Source organism: Cardiocondyla obscurior, linkage group LG10 (assembly GCF_019399895.1).
Source record: "Cardiocondyla obscurior isolate alpha-2009 linkage group LG10, Cobs3.1, whole genome shotgun sequence".
NCBI classification, from domain to species: Eukaryota; Metazoa; Arthropoda; class Insecta; order Hymenoptera; family Formicidae; genus Cardiocondyla; species Cardiocondyla obscurior.
The window spans coordinates 416,274-437,811 of NC_091873.1; the positions used below are offsets into that span (position 1 = coordinate 416,274).

A 21,538-nucleotide genomic window follows, 5' to 3' on the forward strand; every position below is an offset into this window, starting at 1 on the left:
CTGCTGCTTCGTAGTTACGCTGGTCAGGGGATGCTCAGGTTTCACGTCCGGCTCTCCTTTGCTTCTGGTATTCTTCTATCTTCTCATTCATGAATTAGTTCTCATGAATTTTTTATTTGTTTATTGCAGAGGTCCCGCACTACCAGTCGGACGCCCAGTAAGCGGCGAAAAAAGGGCGACTTGACTCCGGAGGGCGGATCCCACCGTTGCCACCAGTTGTTGCACCGTGAAGGTACCGTGGGGTCCGTTCTCCGGAGAGACTGGTGTAATCTCGGCCGGAAAAGGTGCCAAGAATAAAGTCGTCTTCTTATTTATGTTGGTTTATTTCTTTTATTGCCCTTGTCTTGCAGATTGCAGATGGCCACTTTACGCTATTTACTGGATTACAATTTCTATGCATGATTCTTAATTGCGACTGACTGTTCGAGCCGCGGCTGCCCCTATATATCTCCTACTGTTGCTATGCCAAAATTCATAGCAATCAGCGGAATCGCGGGTGGCAACCGCGACTGTCCTCGGACTTCGCGTCCCGGCCGGAAATGCCGGGTTACCTTGATCGGCGGTATTCTGCCGATCAAGCTAAACGGTCGCGCGCGTGCGACATTCCGGCGTTATTCCCGAGCCTCTGTTGCTAAGGGCTCGGGATATAACAGTTAATAGAAAACAAATATTATTTTTTAAGAAATAAGTTTTTATTTTCTGTAAATATCTTTTGTTAATAGAAAACAAATATTAATTTCTAGAACATTTAAGTTATAATTGTAAGGGAATATTGGCCTCTGAGAGTCGGGTGGACAGTTCCGGGTCGACAGATTTGGGAATGATCAGAAATTGAAATGTCTAACACCAAAGAAAGTCCTTTCACCTTTACTCTTTATACCATGCTCACTATACAACAACTGCTAGCCAACTACTAACTAAGTCTCGTCCACTCGCATGGCAACGCCGCTGCCGTGTATTACTGCGCGAGTCTTGATGCTCCTCATTGGTCGCTAGTCGCATACATAGGTTTGTCTTACACATACATAGGTTTGTCTTACATAATTAAAAATTTCTTTTTTTTAATAATGCGTAATGTACTTTGCAAAATAGTATTTTACTTTTGTGTTACAAAAAATATTTTTTATTTTAAGCTAATATGTTTTCAAATATAATAAAAAAGCACTACTTTTTAACAAATTATACTTAAAAATAAAAACTAAATATTTTTATTGAAATGCGTGATATACTTAATAAAAAAACGTTTTTTTAAATTAAATAAATACATTGTTTAAGTGTAAGAAATGGTTGCATAATTGTATTGAAAAAAATTATTTTCTAAAATTAAGCAAAATTACTGTTTTTTAAGTAAATTTTTCTCTCAGTGTAGTAAAACAAAATTATGCATCGACGTTAGAGATTTAAATAAATTAGTTATACCACAATCACAACCTTGTCTGTTAATTGAAGTTTTAATGGTAAAAACGCGAAATTGTAACTATTTTACAACTTTAGATATTAACTCAGCTTTTTGGACAATTCTTTTTCGAATACAAAATAGAAAAAAAACAGCTTTTGTCACTTAGGACGGACACTATTAATGGACTTATTTCCCATTCGGCCTTAAAACATCGCCAGCAATTTTTCAAAGAATCCTTAGCAACATAATCAGAAAACATAATTTATCTAACTTTGCAACAAACTACATAGATAATATATTAATATTTTCAAAAACATTTTACGAACACATATAACACTTAACACAACTACTGAAAGTAATACAAAAAGAACGATTTTAATTAAAATTCACAAAATGCAAATTTGGCCAAAATTCAGTAAAATACCTTGGTTATATCATAAGTAATAATTCCATACGCTCATTAAAAGATAATCTTAATTCAATACAAAATTGCCAAAACCAAAAACTAAAAAAAATATTAGACAATTTTTGGAGAAAATTAATTTTTATAACAAATATATACCATATAACAAATATATACCAAACATATCTATAATACTTGATCCATTACATAATTTATTAAGAAAAAATAAACAATTTCTTTGGACGACAGAATACAAAAACACATTTAATAAAATAAAGAAAATGTTATGTTCTCAACCTATACTAGAAATATATGATCTAGAATTTCCTATCACGAAGCACGGTAGTGCTCGTAATTTCTACGTAGGTTCATTGTGTAGATTAGGGTCGATTTATATAATAAAAGTGTTTTTACTTTTTCGCTACGTTATTTACAAACGAAGATATCGCGATGTAAAGTTTGCTTGCAAGAGTAAAATCACATTTTAACGTCGTCGACGACAAAAATGTCCTTTTCGTTTTTGCGCCGCTAGATGGCATGAATTAATTTATCGACTCTGTTTCATTTATCGACTGTGTTTATTGATGAGTGATGATCGCGTTATAAATATCTATTAAATATTACAAATTTATGTGAAACCGTACAAGCATATACCTAGGTTTGTCTTGATACTTCGAATAATTTGTTGAATAAAATTTTCTCTACAAAAATATTAATACGATCTAAATTTGAAATAGACTTTACAATTTTTATTAAAAAACGCGCTAATCAATTTTAATATTTTTATAATAGTTGCAAAGCAGTTTTTTCTGCTGAACGAAGCCAAAGATTTTTCTCGAGAAACTCGAGTAGTGATAAACAAAACTAAATATTGCAAACCTATATAAAAACGTATGAGGCGTCAATGAGGCGTCAAATGTAATACTACAACGGAGAGACGAAAAAAGTTAATTTGGTGCGTCTCACGAATTTGGGCGTCAGATGGGGCCCATTCTATTTTCTATAATATTACAAACACATGTCGAACCGTATTACAAACACATGTCGAACCGTACAAGTGTGACACAATTTTACCTCGAACTTGTTATAGCATCAATTTTATCAAACATTTTTCTAAAAAGTATCAATTGTACAGCAAAAATAGATAGAACAAAAAACGTGTATTTTATGTACAAACTTATAAGTAGGGAATAAACACGGGTTCTAATCCATGAGGCAATGAGCGGGGCGCGGGGACGGGTGAAGAATCTACGACGAGAGGAGCGTAGGGAGGGGGAATTTCAATAGCGTAGAGATGAGGGATTGTGAATATGAGTAATTCACTTTTCTCCATTTTTTTCTCTCTTATGTCACCACGCCAATGAGTTCCCTCTCCATACAGTTTCCTCACTGTAGATCCTTCCCCCATCCTCACGCCTCGCTCATTGCCCCGCAAGAATTAGAACTCACATGTCAGCAAAAATTTCTTATACCAACTATCTTTACGCATCGTATGCATTAACCATTTTTACGCATTATATACTGTAACGGGAAAACTACGTTATCTCGCGGTTTCGGTGTCGGCTTACCGACCTGGCGATTTACCGACTCGAGAAAATTGGCGGTACCGGCACCGTAATGAGCATTGCGTTGGCGCGGTTGGCCTGGCAACGGACCCGTTCGCGAGTCTCGAGTCAGTCGCACAGAGACCGAGGTGCCGAACTCTGCCGACGGGACCGACGACGAGATAGTGAGGAGGCTGTCGCCGACTTCTTCCATGAATTTTCCGCCCGTGAAGGGCTTGAGTGCTTTCGCCGAGCGAATCTCGCGTGAATTTTCCGCCCGGCGGGACTGACGACGAGGGAGAGCGACCGGCGAGCTACTGAGCACGCGGTTATCACGTGCCGTACCGTGAGTGCCGTTTCGTGACGAAGGGCCAGGAGTCGCCCGGTACCGGAAAAGTAATTTTGTTTTAATAAACAGGTTCCGGCCAGGGGCTGGCAATCCTGAGCTACGGCTCTTTTGGAGAAAATCGGCGAGGAGCTACCGATCACGTGACCGGCACGGGGTGCCAGCGCAAGCACCGCAGCAGAGGAGAGTTGAGGACGGCGACGATGGATTCCGCCGCGCCGTGGGACTATACCGGCTTCTCCGGGTACACTCAGCCACCGAGGGAAAAGCTGTAATCGGCGGAGTGCCGTGTTCATCACGACGTGGGACGTCGAGTCGCAGTCAGCACGTGAAGACGGCGTGCGGCGAGTATTTGCGTGCGTGCTGCGTGGAGCCCCGGGGTAAAGGGGGGAGTTTCGAGCAGGAATTCGCGGCTGTCGTGACACGTCCTGCGCGCGTGTTAAGAAAAATTCTGAATCCGATCCGTTCTCGGTGGGGTACCGGGGGTGGGCATGGTATTGCCGCGTGCCAGCAGCCCAGAGTTTTCTTTTTTTGCGTATCTTTCCGTTGCGTCGCGTATCTTCTTGCGTTCCGTGCGTATATCTTTTCCGTTGCGTCGCGTATCTTCTTGCGTTCCGTGCGTATATCTTTTCCGTTGCGTCGCGTATCTTCTTGCGTTCCGTGCGTATATCTTTTCCGTTGCGTCGCGTATCTTCCTTGCGTTCCGTGCGTACATCTTTTCCGTTGCGTTGCGTATCTTCTTGCGTTCCGTGCGTACATCTTTTCCGTTGCGTTGCGTATCTTCTTGCGTTAGGTTGCGTATACCTTTTCCGTTGCGTTGCGTATCTTCTTGCGTTAGGTTGCGTATATCTTTTCCGTTGCGTTGCGTGTTTTCTTGCGTTAGGTTGCGTATACCTTTTCCCGTTGCATTGAGTATCTTTCTCGCGTTAAAGTGCGTATCTTTTCCGTAGCATTGCGTATCTTGATTTGTGTTAAATTATAGCCGGTGCTAAGTTTTGTTCATTGCGTTCCTGGCAGAGTCGCGGGTTCATCCCCGACTTTGATAAAGGCAATTTATGATTTTTGAAATATTGATTTTGTTTTCCAAATTTAAATAAAAGAAAAATTAACTTAGCACAATACATATACCAACCATTGCTCGCTGGTGTGCAAAATATAGTTTTTATTGATGGTATCGATACCATCGCCACTAATTTATAATGCAAAGAGCGTGAGAGAGGGAATTTTTTCCAAGGTAATGATGGAAAGAAAAAAATAAAAATTTATTTAATAAATTTTTAATATAGAAAAATCATGCATACATAACTTAAAATAAAAAGAACATACATTATTGAAAATAAAAAAACATACATTGAAAATAAAAAATACATAATACAGTTTTATAATATACACCCCGTCATCCTCTTCAAGTATATCCGCAATTTCAGCGGCTGCTGTGACAATTAAAGTATCTAAGTCACTTTCCGGTTGCTACACGTATGCAGTTTTTTGTCATGAGATATTTTATTATAAAATTAAAGATGCAGACTTGTAATATGGTCATCTCGTCATATGTTTTTTAAACATATATCATGTAACCATATAAAATTTTAAAAAGATGCGAAATTTTTTGCAATATGATCACCAGTTACGCATTGAAATGTATACATATCACAAAAGTTGGAGATATTAATAACAAGATTATTGCATCATTTATAAAAGAACTCAAGTGTATGGCTAACACGTGCCAAAAAACGCAAATTATACAAAAATCACCAGCTACGAGTTTAAATGTATATATCACAAGGTTAGAGATATCATTAACAAGATTGTCTTATAAAAGAATACAAGTGTTTGGTTGACACATGTTAAAGAACGCAAATTATGCAAAAGATGTGAGTATAAAAGCAGCGAGGCTGTAAGGATACATAATATATAAAATTGTGGAACGTTCGTGCCAACATATCAAGACAAAATTTATACGAAGATCGTGTTGAAAATTATATTAGCGTGACATACCCAGCTATTGGGGTAAGTGCAATTATAAAAAATATATTAAAGTAAACTAATTTTAATGGAAAATGTGGAAATTAAAAAATGTTATTTTTTTACAGCGCATATTTGTTGATGGGGAGCCCACATATGAGATGGAAATTAAAAACATGTTGAGGTTGCAGATACCTCACACACAGCCTGTAAGTTACTAATATAAAAATAATAATTTTTATTGAATAAAATAAAAAATATAACACGTTATTTTTTCAAAGTTTGATAGACCCTGAAGAAATAAAAATCAAGGGGTTCATAAACATTGAAAAGCGACTGACAATACGGTGAGAGCGCCAAAAAGATCAGGCGTATAATAAATATATGTGGATGAGCCCACCCAACGATGGTAACGACTTCGGGCTGAGGGAACTATTTGGTCTGGAGTACGACGCAGCATTTGCGCCCGAAAGCTGGAATTAAATTATTAAGAAAAAATTATATTTATACATTTTTATATAATTATATACATATATTTTTATAATTACATATATATTTTTATATAATAAAACATGTTTTAATAAAGATTATAGTTTTTTATTTAAAAAATCTTAATAATAATTCTTTTTTTGATGCGACATCCACCAATTATATATTTTTAAAACATTTTGTAACGCGCAATGTTTATCATAATTGTTACATCGCATAGTGTTAATAAAGTCTAAAACATTTAAAGACTGTACATTTTCATAATCGGCGTCTAAGGTTTCAATGATGTGGTCTTCTCTAACATCATCGTTGAGCATATCAGCCAACCAAGCACGTTTCTTATATCCTTTGACATATATAAAACGTGACACTTCGTCACCGTTAGCACCTGCTACAGCCGTTGTAATTAAATGTTTTGCCATGTTGTATGGCACGGTTCCATCTTCCCAAGCCAGCGCATGGTGATATTTTATTAGCCAAGAAATGCATGATTTTTCAGATAGTGTTAAAAATTTTTATGGCATGGGACTCTTAAAAATGTAATGAGTCAGAACAACACCTTTTCTTAGCACAGCAACTTCTTTTACAACAAATCGTCGTCCAATTTTAAAACCTTGAAGATCGACAAACGTTGGTGTAATCATGATGAACGTGTGTCCGAAACAATAACAATTCGTGTCAATAAAAAATTGTTTCTCTATATATGATAAAAACTGTTGACACAACAATTTTATAAAACGTTGCGCACAACGTTAGATAATGGGCTGTATTCAACTATACGATCATGTAAAATGAGACAATATGCGGTTGTATTTGCAGAAACATTTTCTTTACAATCAAATTCTAATCGCACGTCCACAGTGGCGCTTTTGATTGATTCGTTCTGTCGAGAGCAATCGATAACAACAAATGGCCCATATGATAGAAATGCCGCTACATTACAAAAAGCTTCATAAGAACTGTTGCCATAATAAGCTTTACGAAAACGTATATACATATCATAAAGAATTGCATATTTGTTTTTATCGAAATCTAAGTTCAGATCATCATATGGATAATATTCAGAGTTGAAATAAAGTTTCACATTCATTAATTTACAATCATCAAAAACGTTTGATTTTTTAGACATAACATTTTTGCGACCGGTTTGCAGAGCAAAGATAACATATCGAGGCTTTTCAAGCTGCGTTGCAGTTTTGACGGCCCAAGAATGTTTTGTCGTGCTCTGCAAAAGAGGATATTCATACAAATCCCATGAGCGAAAAGTCATGCTTAAATATCGCCCGCTATCCAAAGTTCGCAGCATGGTTAATTTATTAACCTCATTTAACATAACATGAGGCATTCGCCATTGTATTTTATACAATTCAATTTTAGGTTCTAATTCCGAATGTCCAATAATGGAATTATTATCATTGCGAGCGCGTATTAGAATTAATTCATGGCGAGCGTTGACAACCACGCGTTTGTAATCTTCGCAGAAACCTAACAATATACTTAATGGTACGCAAAAATTAAAGAATCCTTCTGGCATAGTCGATGTTTCAACCCATCCCGCATTTTGCAGCATCGCAGCATTATCAGACGTTAGTGATATATAATTTTTGAGAGTGGTAGTTATTCCAACGTTTCTGCTGCGATCAATTTCCACACCATTGAGTTTATAACGGATTTCATCGAACATAAACGCTACGCAATTAATTCCAAGCGCAGCTGCCAACTTATCATCACGGTTTTTTTTTTCGTCAGTTTTCTATCAATATAGAGAAAGCTGTCACATGGCAATGTATACAAATCCTGTTGTTGTATTGGTATCCGAATTTCATCACTGTGTCCAAACGTTGTGTTAGCATATGGGTTGTATGTATGAGTTTCAATTTTGTCAATACTATTGTCAAAGATCAGTTTATCATCAATAATCAATATATCATCCATTTTTAGATGTTAAACATAATGAAACCCAACGATTTTAAAAATTCCACGTTTGATGTAGTAAGTTTTTTCTTCAATAATTGAGCCCCTTTGGTGGAAGCTGTGTATTTAATTTGTCTCACATTCGACGTTTTATTCAAAACAAGCATCTCACACTAAAGTCGTCTCCGCACATGCAGTCTCACGGTAATTTCTTCGCCGCGAAAATCAAGCAATCGTCCGTTCTGATCTACAATGCGAATCGTCAAATCAGTAACGCTTCGTACGACAACTGAGAGGTAAATGATCTGTGTTGGAGTTTCAGATATCTTATATCCAGACGGAACCTTAGGTGAAAATTCATGTATTGTATGTACACGTTTTCCATTACTGTATGCACCCCCCGTTACACTACATTCAATACGAATAACATTTACTGGTGAAAATCCTAACAACGATCCAATGTTGCATGGTTTGGTGAAATTTATTTGATAAATACACTTAATCTCGCTTTTCATCGTATTGTTATTAGCTCTAATCGTTAAAGAATAATCTTTTTCATCATCGCCATATGAAATCATGTTCTTTGTAACATCATTAATATGAAGCTCGTCGAGCGCACATTTTAGATATTCGGCAATATTGCACAGTTCATACGAGCCGTCGGGAATGGTAATACTTTCTCCATCATCATTATCATCAGCATTATTGAAATAGAATGTATTATTTGATGAGTTTACATTAGGAATTGTAAAATATGTTTCAAAATCAGCCAGCCCGAATTCATATTCTCCATCGCTTAAATCTATAGCAGGAAAGTAGCTCACCGCGAGGATACTACTTTTGCCCGATAACGTGAGCGTCAGCGACATGTTTGATACTGAGTTTACAGCGCATAATGTTTGTTCTTAAATTGTGTATCGATTGTCTGCAGAAACTGTAGACACAATTGCCCACAGTTGTTTTGATTATATCGTTGATATGGTAAGCGATTATATTCAATTCGTGTTGCATCATTCCCTAGATATCGAGCAAGTTCTTGTGGCGGTCGAAGATTGCCGAAACTATCAAAATATATAGCGCGATTTCCTCTTTTCGCATATGCCACCCAATGGGTACCTAATCCTTCAACTTTATCTAAATTCACAATACCGCTCTCGTTTTGATGTATTCTCCCAATCGGTAAAGTGTTACGCATAAAAACGCCTCTAAAATATGGAATGCGCATGTGTTTCGCTAATTGTCGCAAGTGTATATCGGTAGTAGCACCTTTGGGAAGTTTTAACGTCTCATCGGCGTTTTTTTTTTTTCCTTTCTTATTTTTATTATTTTTTCGAACTCCACCACCACGTTTGTATAGAGCGAGATAAACACCGCGACCTTCCATGGCGTAATTGTGACGTTTCATTTCTTCAAGTTGGCGTTGTGAGGCTTTTTTATCATTTACAGCTTTTGCGATTCCTGCGGCTCCACCAGCGAGCGAACCGATAACACCCAGTAAGGGTAGAAGCGGTATAACGCCACCACGTTTCGCTATCGGAAGTGTTCGTTTCTTCACCGTGTTCTTCTTCAGCGTATTCTTCCTCGCTGCACATAAGCCCATACCAAGTTTCGCTTTTGCTTTCATAGCTGCCCATACGGTTGTGGCTGCAGCTTTTTCACCAAAACTTGAATCTTCTGCGTTAATACGTTGCAGCGCTTTATTGGCGAGAATATTGTCAGCCACGTGGCGCTCTGCGAGATTGTTGCTACGTAAGTAAGCTATATCGTGATCACGACAAGCCGCATCTAACGGATTAATTCCACGATCTCCTCTGGCAAATCGTTCGTTTAATCGAGTTCCTGGGCCACAAAACTGGTACCCGGGTATGTGCAATTCAAACGGAAGTGCGTTAATCGCTCTGTTTAACAAGCCTCGCCCAATTTTCTCAGACATTCAATACAGTTTTTTTATTAATGGCGCAGGACCGTCAACATGTGTTTCATAACTCAATAAATTATAATGTTTTAAACATCGGCGGTATTGCTGAACATCTAAATCAGCCTTTAAGTGTTCAGGAAGCTTATTCCACAAATAGTCAATATGTTGCGAAAATCGTTGCAATAAAAATATTTTCGGAATATGTTGTAGTTGTTCAACGGTTAAATTGCAAATATTACAATCGTCCGACAGCAGCAAAAACATATTGAATACTGAGCGTTTAATTTTTGTGCACACAACTATAAATATATCAGCATGGATAATATTGATCTCATTTACATGGTAGAATGCGGTTCATACAGCAAGCGCCACCAATCAAAGTGGTGAATTTCGATGACAAGTTATTATCTGAGTGTGTGTTACGTAGACATGGAAATATGTTACCGAGTTCTATTCGCGCTATCATTTGTGGTCCATCAAATTGCGGCAAAACTAATGTATTAATAAGTCTGTTAGAAAGTCCGCATGGTGTACGATTTGAAAACGTTTATATATACTCGAAATCGTTGCAACAACCAAAATATCAGTATTTGAAAGAGATATTGGCACTAATAGAAAAAATTAATTATTTCACATTTTCAAATAATATTGATGTTGTTCCACCGAGCAAAGCTCTTCCGAATTCTATATTTATTTTTGTGGGACCAGCGGTTGTAACGGCCCTGCCGATTTTGGGCGCGATCGCGTAAGGCTCGGAAAGGCCCGGAAAAGCGAGGCGAGTACGCGCGAATAAATTGTACGAGCAGTCTGTCTCGAGAGAGTCATGTAGAAACCTCGCCGTATACTCGCCGATATTGACGACTTGTAATTGCAAAGAATCAATTAAAGTACCGAACATTTTTATATGTACGTTTACATAATCTTTATTTCTAAATTATTCGAATATCGATCTCGCACTGCCTCAAGTCCTATCGAAATCCCACAGTTTAAGATCTGGGGGCTCGTCCGGGATCGAAGGCTAATTGAGGTTAGTGAACATAACGAGGGCGAGACGAATAGGTTGATCGTAGTGACGAGAGTTACGGCGAGAGGAAGAATTCGCGAATTGGAAAGAGAGCGGTCGAGTTTCGTGAATAGTACGACGTATTACGACGCGGAGTGTGTGTTGAGAAAAGGTGATCTTGCACGCACGCCGAACCACGTGGAAAGAGAGACAGAGACGGTGATATTGAGGAAGAATGACAAAGAGTATTACGATGGCCCCGACGACCGCGGATGCGCCGGACGATTTGTCGACAGGTGAATTGATGAATGAGCTCGCGCAATTAGGGCAGTCAACGACGGGAAGCAGGGCAGTTTTGCGAGAGAGGTTACGTAAGGCGTTGGCGGGAGAAAGTTCTCAGATACAGGAGTTCGATGGCGACGTCGCGACGGAAACAGACGAGGCTGGCATAAGTACAATGACGAAAGACCAGCTCGTACAAAAGTTACGCGATTTAGATTTTCCTGTGACGGGAACGAAGGCCACGCTGCGCAAAAGACTGCAAGATGCGATGCTCGGAATTGACAACAGAGAAGACGAAGAGGATTCGGATGAGAGGAATCAGCACGGAAGATGTGAAGACGAGAACGCGGCGACGAATCTTCTGGAATTTTCCAACAGCCCGGCAGTAAACAACGAACGTAATGTGCGAAGACCGTTGGCAGTCATGCGTAGAGCGAATGCCTCTGGTATGACATGGTTGTGGAATAATAACAGAGAAGACAGTAACGACCAAAACAATCGAAATCGCGATAAAATATTTTCCGGCCGAACTATGCTATTGTTTAAAGATGTGGAAGAAGCTATGACGTCGTTTAGCGGTGATGGTATTCAGAATGTTAAAAGGTGGTTCGAGACATTTAAAGAGACCGCTGAATTATGCCGATGGACAGACGAACAAAAAGTTATTTACGTTAAAAGACTGTTGCGAGGATCAGCTAAACTTTTTGTGAATTTCGAGTGCCGTGCGCTATCATACCGCGTGCTTAAAGTGGCGTTAATACAAGAATTCGGTGGAACTTTTAATAGTCGCCAGGTACACAAAGAAATGGGCGCATTGTCGAAGAAGACAGACGAAACATGTCAAGAATATATTTATCGCGCATTGGAGCTCGTGAGTCATGCAGAAATGGAAATTGAATCGAAGATCCAGTATATTATCGACGGTATCAAGGACGAAGAAGTAAATAAGTCTATTTTGTACGGCGCGACAACGATCAAGGAATTGAGACAATGATTTCTACAGTACAAAACACAGTTGAGAAATAGAAATAAAACGAGGCAACGGTCGCAAGTAAATAACACGAAGAAAACAACAGGCACAAGCAGTGGCCAGCAGCAGACGACGGCGAAGATTGTTAGACGATGCTTTAATTGCGGAGATACGAAACATTTAGGCGGCGAGTGTCCGCATAGATCAAGAGGAAGCAGATGTTTTTCGTGCGGCGAATTCGGACACATTGCTGCAAAGTGCCCGAAAGGATCGACGACGACGGCGCGTGCAAACGCTCTTCAGACGCATAACAATAAGAAAACATATAAAAAAGTAACGATTTTTCAGAAGGAGATTACGGCGATAATTGATCCAGGCAGCGACTTACATCTTATTCGGTCGAGCTGTTATGTGAAGATCGGTGCCCCGCCGATCAGGCCAGACGTTACGAGGTTCAAGGGCATAGGTTCACAGGATCAAAGTACCTTAGGAAGATTTACAGCTGACGTATGTATTGATGGTATTGTTATTGCGCTGGAGATTGATGTGGTGCCCGATCATTTTACGGGACACGATTTTATAATTGGCGGCGAATTATCATATTTCGTAGAAATACGAATTAAGCGGCGGCAAGCTATTTTAAAGAAGTTTGATGCTGACAACTCTGTTAAAGATGACAATGCTAACTGGGCGGAGATACTATGTATAAGTTCGCAGATTAATGAGGACACGGAGGATACGCCGGAACTGTCAGTTGACCACATTGAAGATGCAGCAGTGAGGAGACGCGTGCGGGACTTGACGGACGGTTACTACCCGAGGAAGAACAAGGACAGCGGAGTAAAAATGCACTTAATACTCAAGGACGACATCCCAGTTTATCAAAATCCAAGGAGATTGTCGGTGGAACAGCGAGATGTCGTAAACGAAATTGTTGACGGATGGATCGAAGAGGGTATAGCCCGACCTAGCAGCTCAGAGTACGCCAGTCCGGTGGTACTGACGACCAAGAAGAACGGAAAGCCGAGACTGTGCATTGACTATCGTCAACTGAATCGAAAGATCGTGAGAGACAGATACAGATACCCACTGCCTTTAATTGAGGACCAGCTGGACAAGTTATCAGAAGCGACGGTGTATTGCACTCTGGATTTGAGGGATGGATTTTTCCATGTGCCGGTGGCCGAGGAAAGTATAAAATATACTGCTTTCATTACTCCGGATGGACACTTTGAATTTTTGACCGTTCCCTTTGGATTATGTAATTCACCCTCAGTTTTTCAGAGGCACATAAAATCTGTTTTCCGGGAGCTGGCGGCCGAAGGCACGGTACTGATTTATTTAGACGACCTCATTATTCCGGCCAAAGGAGAAGGTGAATGTCTGGAGAAGTTGGAGCGAGTGTTAAACACGGCAAAAGATTACGACTTAAAAATTAACTGGTCGAAGTGCAGATTGATGGTGCGGCGCGTGGAATATCTTGGTCATATTTTGGAGGCTGGAATGGTCAGACCATCTACGGAAAAAGTGTCGGCGGTGGCACGTTTCCCAAAACCGACGTCGGTCAAGGCGGTGCAGAGCTTTTTGGGTCTGACAGGATACTTCAGGAAATTTATTCCCCAGTATGCAACAATAGCACGACCTCTCTCACAGATGTTGAAGAAGGAATCGAGATTTGTGTTCGGAGCGGAGCAGGAGCAGGCGTTCGATGAATTGAAGATGAAATTGATGAAGGATCCAGTACTGAAACTATATACATTAAACGCAGAGACAGAACTTCACACGGATGCGTCCACACTTGGCTTCGGAGCGATACTGATGCAGAAGGATTCGGAGAATAATCATTTTCACCCTATATATTTGCCAGCTGGAAGACGTCGGAAGCTGAAGAGAAATTAAGCAGCTATGAACTGGAGGTGCTGGCTGTAATCAAGGCATTGTAAAAATTCCGCATATATTTGTTGAACATTCTATTCAAGATTGTAACAGACTGTAGAGCTTTTGTTCAAACAATGTCGAAGAAGGAGGTTTGTTTGAAAGTCGCTCGTTGGGCCTTGCAGCTTGAAGAATTCAACTATAATGTGACGCATCGCTCAGAATCCGCCATGCGCCATGCAGATGCCTTGAGTCGGAATCCAGCGGAGTGCTTGGCTGTTCAGAGGGCACAGGACGCCTTAGTTGCAAGAATTATACAGGCCGAGACAGAAGATCCTGATCTGCGGAAGATTATCGAGTCAAGGGAGCCGAATAACAAGAATTTCACTATAATAAATGAAGTACTCTACAAGCAGGAAGAAGCAAATTTATTGTTAGCTGTTCCGAGGATAATGAGACGAGTATTATTAAACGCACACGAGCAAGGACATTTCGGATATCGTAATACCGAGCATTTATTAAAACAAGAATACTGGTTTCCACAGATGCGCATAGAGGTTCAGAGGATAATTAATAGCTGTATAAGATGTCTGTTAGCAGAAAAGAAACGAGGAAAAGCAGAGGGATTACTCCAGCCATTGAAGAAAGAAGATAGACCACTCAGTGCTTACCACATTGATCATCTGGGACCGATCCCATCGACGAAGAAGAGTTACGCATACATATTCGCAGTAGTCGACGCATTTACAAAGTTTATTTGGCTGTATCCGACAAGATCTACAACCACGGAAGAGGTGATAATCCGATTGAAGAGGCAGGCGGTGATTTTTGGTAATCCAGACCGAATAATATCAAATCGAGATACAGCATTTACCTCCCATGTTTTTCAAGAATATTGTGAGGCAGAACATATCAAACACACATTAATTACTACTGAAGTGCCGCGTGCAAATGGACAAGTAAAGAGGATGAACCAGTCAATCATCTCGATACTCACAAAACTATCGTTGTCGAAACCTGAAGAATGGTTGTTGGACATTCGGCCGCCGCGTGCGGCCTCGCGTGCAAGGCGTTGACGAGCCGACGCGGGCTCGTTATTTTTGGGCACAAAACAGCTGATCGCGACGCGCTGTCAGGCCCCGAGCGCGTGATACGGTGTGTCGAGCGTTGCGCCGTGTTGTGATCCAGCGGCGTGTTGTGCTGGATCGTTATCGCGCGATCGTTTTTTGACCAATGCCGAGGCTTAGCGCTCGTTTTTGCCTTTTTTGGGCATTGCCTCGAATTCGCGAGCGTTTTCTAGGAAGGAATGCCCGGGAACTCCAGTAGCGAAAAAGCCGTTGAACAAGCGTGTCGGATCCGCGAGAGCTCCGAGTTCAACGGAAAACTAAAAGGCGATAATTGCGGCACCGTGCGAGTGCATCGCGAGACCGCGAATTTCCGAAGCGGAGTTTTAGCCGTGCTGGCGAAACTACAAGACATTGTAAATAGTGTAAATAAGTTTTAATTAAAGTGTGTTTTTTTGTGTATTTCTCTGCCTTGCCTTATTGAATTCACGCGAAGTACTCTCACAAAACAATGGTATAAGCATGTGGATCGAGTTCAACAGTTCATGAATTCATCATTCAATAGGAGTATAGGCACGACGCCATTTAAATTATTAATCGGACGAGACATGCAATGAAAAGATGATCTACGGCTACGAGAAGCGATCCAGAAAGTTATTACCGAAAAATTCGAATAAGAAAGATCTGATTTGCGGGACAGAGCCAAAGAAAATATTATGAAGATACAAGCTGAAAATAAACGAACATATAATCGAAATCGTAAAGAAGCGATTAATTATCAAATTGGAGATATTGTTGCTGTTAGAAGGACGCAATCCGGACCAGGGCTGAAAATATGTCCTAAATTTCTCGGACTATATAAAGTAATTGGAGCACTGAGACACGCTAGATACATCGTTGAAAAGGTGGGCAATCATGAGGGGCCTAAACGTACAAGCACAGCAGCGGACTACATGAAGAGATGGCCAAGAAACCACCCATGGGATTCGGATGTCGATCTGCCGGAAGAAAGAGAAATCAACGACGTGGATGGTATCGAGGGCGATGCCATTGTCAGTATGGCCGAGTGTGGGACCAGCGGTTGTAACGGCCTTGCCGATTTCGGGCGCGATCGCGTAAGGCTCGGAAAGGCCCGGAAAAGCGAGGCGAGTACGCGCGAATAAATTGTACGAGCAGTCTGTCTCGAGAGAGTCATGTAGAAACCTCGCCGTATACTCACCGATATTGACGACTTGTAATTGCAAAGAATCAATTAAAGTACCGAACATTTTTATATGTACGTTTACATAATCTTTATTTCTAAATTATTCGAATATCGATCTCGCACTGCCTCAAGTCCTATCGAAATCCCACATTTTTGATGACATAGCATGTGATAAGCAGGATGCGGTAAGAGAATACTTTGCAATGGGGCGACACGCGAACGTTGACAGTTTTTATCTTTGTCAAACGTATGCGAAAATACCGAAACATCTTATACGTGACAATACGAATTTTTTAATTCTATTTAAACAGGATGTTACAAATATGAAACATATATATAATGATCATGTTAACACTGATATGTCATTCAAAGATTTTGATAAATTGTGTCGAATATGTTGGCAACAAAAGTATGGATTTGTGGTGATTGATACGGACAGTGCTATTTCAAACGGTCGCTATAGAAAGGGATTTAACGACTTTGTGGTATCATAATGTGATCAGTCGTTGTCGATACACCGATTGATAACTGTCAAGCTCGACATACGACAATAACAACAGTGAACTTAAAAATCGAGAGATAATTGCAAAGAAAATTGCTCAAACGAGCGATTCGATTCGCAAAAAGTATCATGCTATGAAGACGGGAAAAATGGAAGAAGATATCGCGTTGGAGCGACATTTTAAACCCATCGTTGAGCCTCTTAAACAGATTGTAGAAAACACCGTTGAAAACAACGAAGTTGAATCAGCCATATCAAAGAACGAATCGTATTTTCCGGAAAAAAAGATGTGTTAACGCCAAAACAAAAACGATTAATTACAACATCTTCAATATCATTACCTGAAGAAAAAGAAGAAAGTAGATCGACACCAAAACGGAATCGATTAATAAATACATCGTTGATATCTTTATTGGGAGAAGAAAAAGATGAAAGTAGATTGACGCCAAAACGAAAACGATCAAATGCAACGTCACCGATAACAGCATCAACTCCAATTAAATCAGCGTTAAAACGATCACACACCATACCGTCCACATTAAACGAGACGCCTAAGTTCGTGCAACAACGAAATTTTTTATCAAGGGAACGTTCACACTCACATTCCATTGAAGACGTTTTCGATACCGCAGACGAACCGCTGGTAACATCTATTCGACAAAAGTTGCAAACATCAGAAGGTTGGAAGACTCTTCAAACTCATTATGGACCGTTGGGGCAAAAGTATCTAGGCGCTGTTTTAAGCGGAAAAAAATCTATTAACATCGATAGCGTTTACGGAGTTTATTTCAACGACAATGGAACGATGACTGGCAACAAGCGTGTTGATTTAGATAAAAATGATAATATATTGATAGATGGTAAAAAGTATCTTGGAACAGTGGGACTTTACGAATTGATTTTTATGAGATTTCCCGATGAGAGCAGTTATACTGATACCGATAAAAAAAATTATAAAAGTATACTCATGGCAACGAATGCACATAAACGTGACTACAATTCTCAAAATCAAGTAAAGAGTAACAAGGGTCACAAATATAAGAATATAATCGCTCCTGTGCTGAGTAAAAAAATTGGACAAGGTATACCATACGCTGTAACATTAAACAATAATAAAATCGATTATGTTTATTGGGATGATCCAAACGAGCTCGTAAATCGTCTTCGATTGCTCGAAGCCTCACGTTACGCGGGTCATAACGCTCACGACAATGAGATTTTATCAATTATTGAGGAACTTTGCGAAGTGGGGCTTATTATAAATTGAAGTATGCATACACAATTTAATTATTTGATATCGAAATGCCGATTAACAAGTTTGGAACATTGCTTAAAGATGGTAGAGGAAGTAATACTAATCAACATTATCGATATGATGCGTTAGTTAGAAATTACGTGCACGATAACGCTCTCTGTGTAACATCCACCGATTACGACGCGCGATCACGCAAAATTAAGCATGTAGCTGAACCTTTGGACGATGATGACGCTGTCAACAAACAATATTGTGCACGATTCGGCGAAAAGGCACACTTTCGGTTTCTTTTGTGTGAGAAAACAGCTCAGCACTGAGCTCGGCACGGTGCTTTGACGTGAGGTTGACAATACAAAAAAAAAGCGAGAATTATAATTGTCACAATTAACGAAAGAGCAAAAAAATTATATTTACAAAAAAATGATACAGAAAACTATACAGTGTAGATATAAGGAATCACGAGAGCAAGGTCGGCGGTGGCAACGAACGGAAATCTTCTGAGCTCGGCCTTCCCGACGGAAATCTTCGAGAGCGGTTGCTTTCCCGCCCGATCGTCGGAAATCTTGTCGCGAACGTCGGATATCTTGAACGCGAGCCGACAAATTGCGCGATCGCGACACCTTGCCCCGCGAATGCTCGTGTAACAAAAAAAAGAAAGAAGAGAAAAGAAAAATTGACAAGAAAAAAAAGAATGATCGCGGAGGATTAAACGAGTGACGGAACGGTCCAATGCTCGCGGCCGAGAGAGAATATACGACGAGTGAACCGAACGGTGACAACGTGAGAACTTCTTTCTTACTAGTGTCGAAGTTCGAGCGAAACTGCCCACGTTTCGGCAGAATCGGCCCTTGATCGTCGGAAACATCGAGTATACAAACAAAACAGGTGGCTAGATAACTAGTGAGAACCGGATTAATCCGACTTTAACGTATTGAACCTGTCGATGTAAACTAGAAGCGGTATGCGGCGACTGACAAAAATAACAGAGCATGAACGAAGAACGCGGACGGATCGTGAATGCCGATGAAGTGTCAGCGAATTAAATATAAAATTTCACAGATGATGAAACAAATATGTTCAACAAAATTTACAAATTTTAAAGAATGGAATTGTGGAATTTAATAATAATGTTCAACAGAATGTGCAGAATTTAAAAGATCAATTAAATGAACTGAATAAAAAAATAGAAATACTACAGAGTAGTCTACAGATTGTGGTAAACACGCTTCGCAATAAATTTATTCGCGGTGAACAGAATTAAACAACTGCCGCTGCCGCTGCCGCGCTGCCGCTGCCGCTGCCGCGCTGCCGCTGCCGCTGCCGTTGCCGTTGCCATTGCCATTGCCGTTGTTGTTACCGTTGCTGTTACCATTGCCGTTGCTATTAAAAAATGTCGAAGAAAAAAAGCTAAGAAAAACTACAATTGGTAAACGAATTGCATACATCAGCGAGAAGAAATTTTTCTCGAAGGCGTGTCATAGTGCGCGGGTATGATGATTTGTGGCAAGCTGATGTAGTCGAGATGCGTCCATACACACGTGTCAACCGAGGTTACTACTACATATTCACCGTTATCGATGTGCTGAGCAAGCATGCTTGGGCTGTACCATTAAAGACGAAAAGCGGTATCGAAGTTGCAACAGCGATTGCAAAGATCTTTCGCGACGATAAAGGATGTCCGAATAATCTTCAAACTGATAAAGGAAAAGAATTTTATAACACAAATGTGCAAAAACTTTTGAAAAAACATAATATTAACCATTATTCCACATACTCCGTAATGAAAGCGTCAGTTGTCGAACGGTTCAACCGAACGCTTAAAAACGCTATGTGGAAAATGTTTACGCTCAATGAAAATAATAAATGGATTGATTTGTTACAGCAGCTTGTTTTGGATTATAACGCGCGAAAACATCGAACTATTGGCATGCGACCTATTGATGTTACCCGCGCAAACGCGAGTAAGCTCTTGGCTACGGTCTACAACCACATGAAGATCGCTGCTCTAGCACGATTTAAAGCTGGTGATTCAGTACGTGTGAGCAAGTTTAAAACATTATTTGAAAAAGGTTATACGCCAAATTGGACCACTGAAGTGTTTAAAATCGTCAAAGTGTTGAAAACTAATCCCGTAACATACTTGCTTGAGGATTCTTGTGGAAAACCCATCGCTGGGGGATTCTATGAACAGGAATTACTTCATGTAAATAATCCTGATGTATACCTCGTTGAAAAAGTGTTAAAAAAACATGGAAATAATGTTTATGTAAAGTGGTTGGGATTTGATAATTCACACAACTCATGGATACACAAGAATAATGTTTTATAAAAAAATTTAATACATAAATAAACAAAACATTTTTTATGTTATATTATAATACATAAATAAAAAAATTTTTATATTATAATACATATGAGTATGGAATATAAACTTTTATTTACAGTGGTATTTTATAATGCCCCCATGGTAAAGTTTCAGTAGAACCGGGTATAATGTATCGCTTATCGTCATATGGACTCAGAGCAGTTTTCTCCTCACGTATAGTATACACCTCATGCAACTTGGATCTTATACATGTTTGCTGACGAGTCATTTCTATTTCCTCATTCAAGCATCGCGTGTAATCATCAAACGTTATCTTTTTAGCAACGACATTACATTTAACACCTTTAATTTCTTTGGTATCTTTTTTACCCTCGACTCGCAAAGCATACATTTTTGCTCTAAGTCCAACGAATTCAGTCATAATTGCTCCATTGTTTTCATCTTTCATTAAACCCGGTACTTTTTTATTAACGCGTGGGAGACCATATGCATTATCAATCGCATAATCGCTCGTATCGAATTTGTTAATGTTATGTTTCATAATTTCGTAAACGTCATCACATTCAATATGATATATGAGACTATCCGTATCGGTATACATAATTTTACATTTATTATGATATAGAGGTTGCATATGCTCATGGTGAAATTCATACAAACATGTCTTAGATATGTCTAGAATACACATACCAACATAAATTGGTTTGTTAAATTTTACCGCAAGTTTATGCATTTCAATAGCCACAAGATTTTCAGCAAAGATACTACGACTATGAAAATTTGGTTTCGCAATCAACGCCTCAGCGCCAAATCTTCCTTCCCAATGTGTTACAAATCTCACATCGACGTGATTACGCACATTCTCCATAGTTTTGCCAAATACAGCATTGTTCATCAATTTGTATAAATTTTTTTCAAAATTATTTTTAGCAAGCGTTCTAAATTTTGTATTAAGTTCTATATAAACGCGAAGCCATGGAGATTGCTTGAATTGTAATACGCGATGAATTTTTGTTACGTGAAGACCATGACGAATACATTGTTGCAAATTGCGATAATGAATAATGTAGCGTTTCTTA

The 21,538-nt window shown here is 39.5% G+C and overlaps 2 protein-coding genes across 2 annotated transcripts; one reads left to right on the forward strand and one right to left on the reverse strand.

Annotated features, from left to right (window-relative positions):
• Positions 1 to 15,888: 15,888 nt before the first annotated feature.
• On the forward strand, positions 15,889 to 18,443 carry LOC139106172 (uncharacterized). The gene is made up of 4 exons (XM_070662733.1): positions 15,889 to 16,287; positions 16,688 to 16,861; positions 16,911 to 17,167; positions 17,314 to 18,443. The coding sequence occupies exons 1-4, from the start codon at positions 15,889 to 15,891 to the stop codon at positions 18,143 to 18,145; spliced, it is 1,662 nt and encodes a 553-aa protein (XP_070518834.1). The 3' UTR covers positions 18,146 to 18,443.
• A 1,221-nt stretch (positions 18,444 to 19,664) lies between these two features.
• On the reverse strand, positions 19,665 to 21,324 carry LOC139105988 (uncharacterized). The gene has a single exon (XM_070662381.1). It carries the CDS (start codon positions 21,190 to 21,192, stop codon positions 20,572 to 20,574), a length of 621 nt encoding a protein of 206 aa, XP_070518482.1. The 5' UTR covers positions 21,193 to 21,324; the 3' UTR covers positions 19,665 to 20,571.
• Between the last annotated feature and the right edge of the window lie 214 nt (positions 21,325 to 21,538).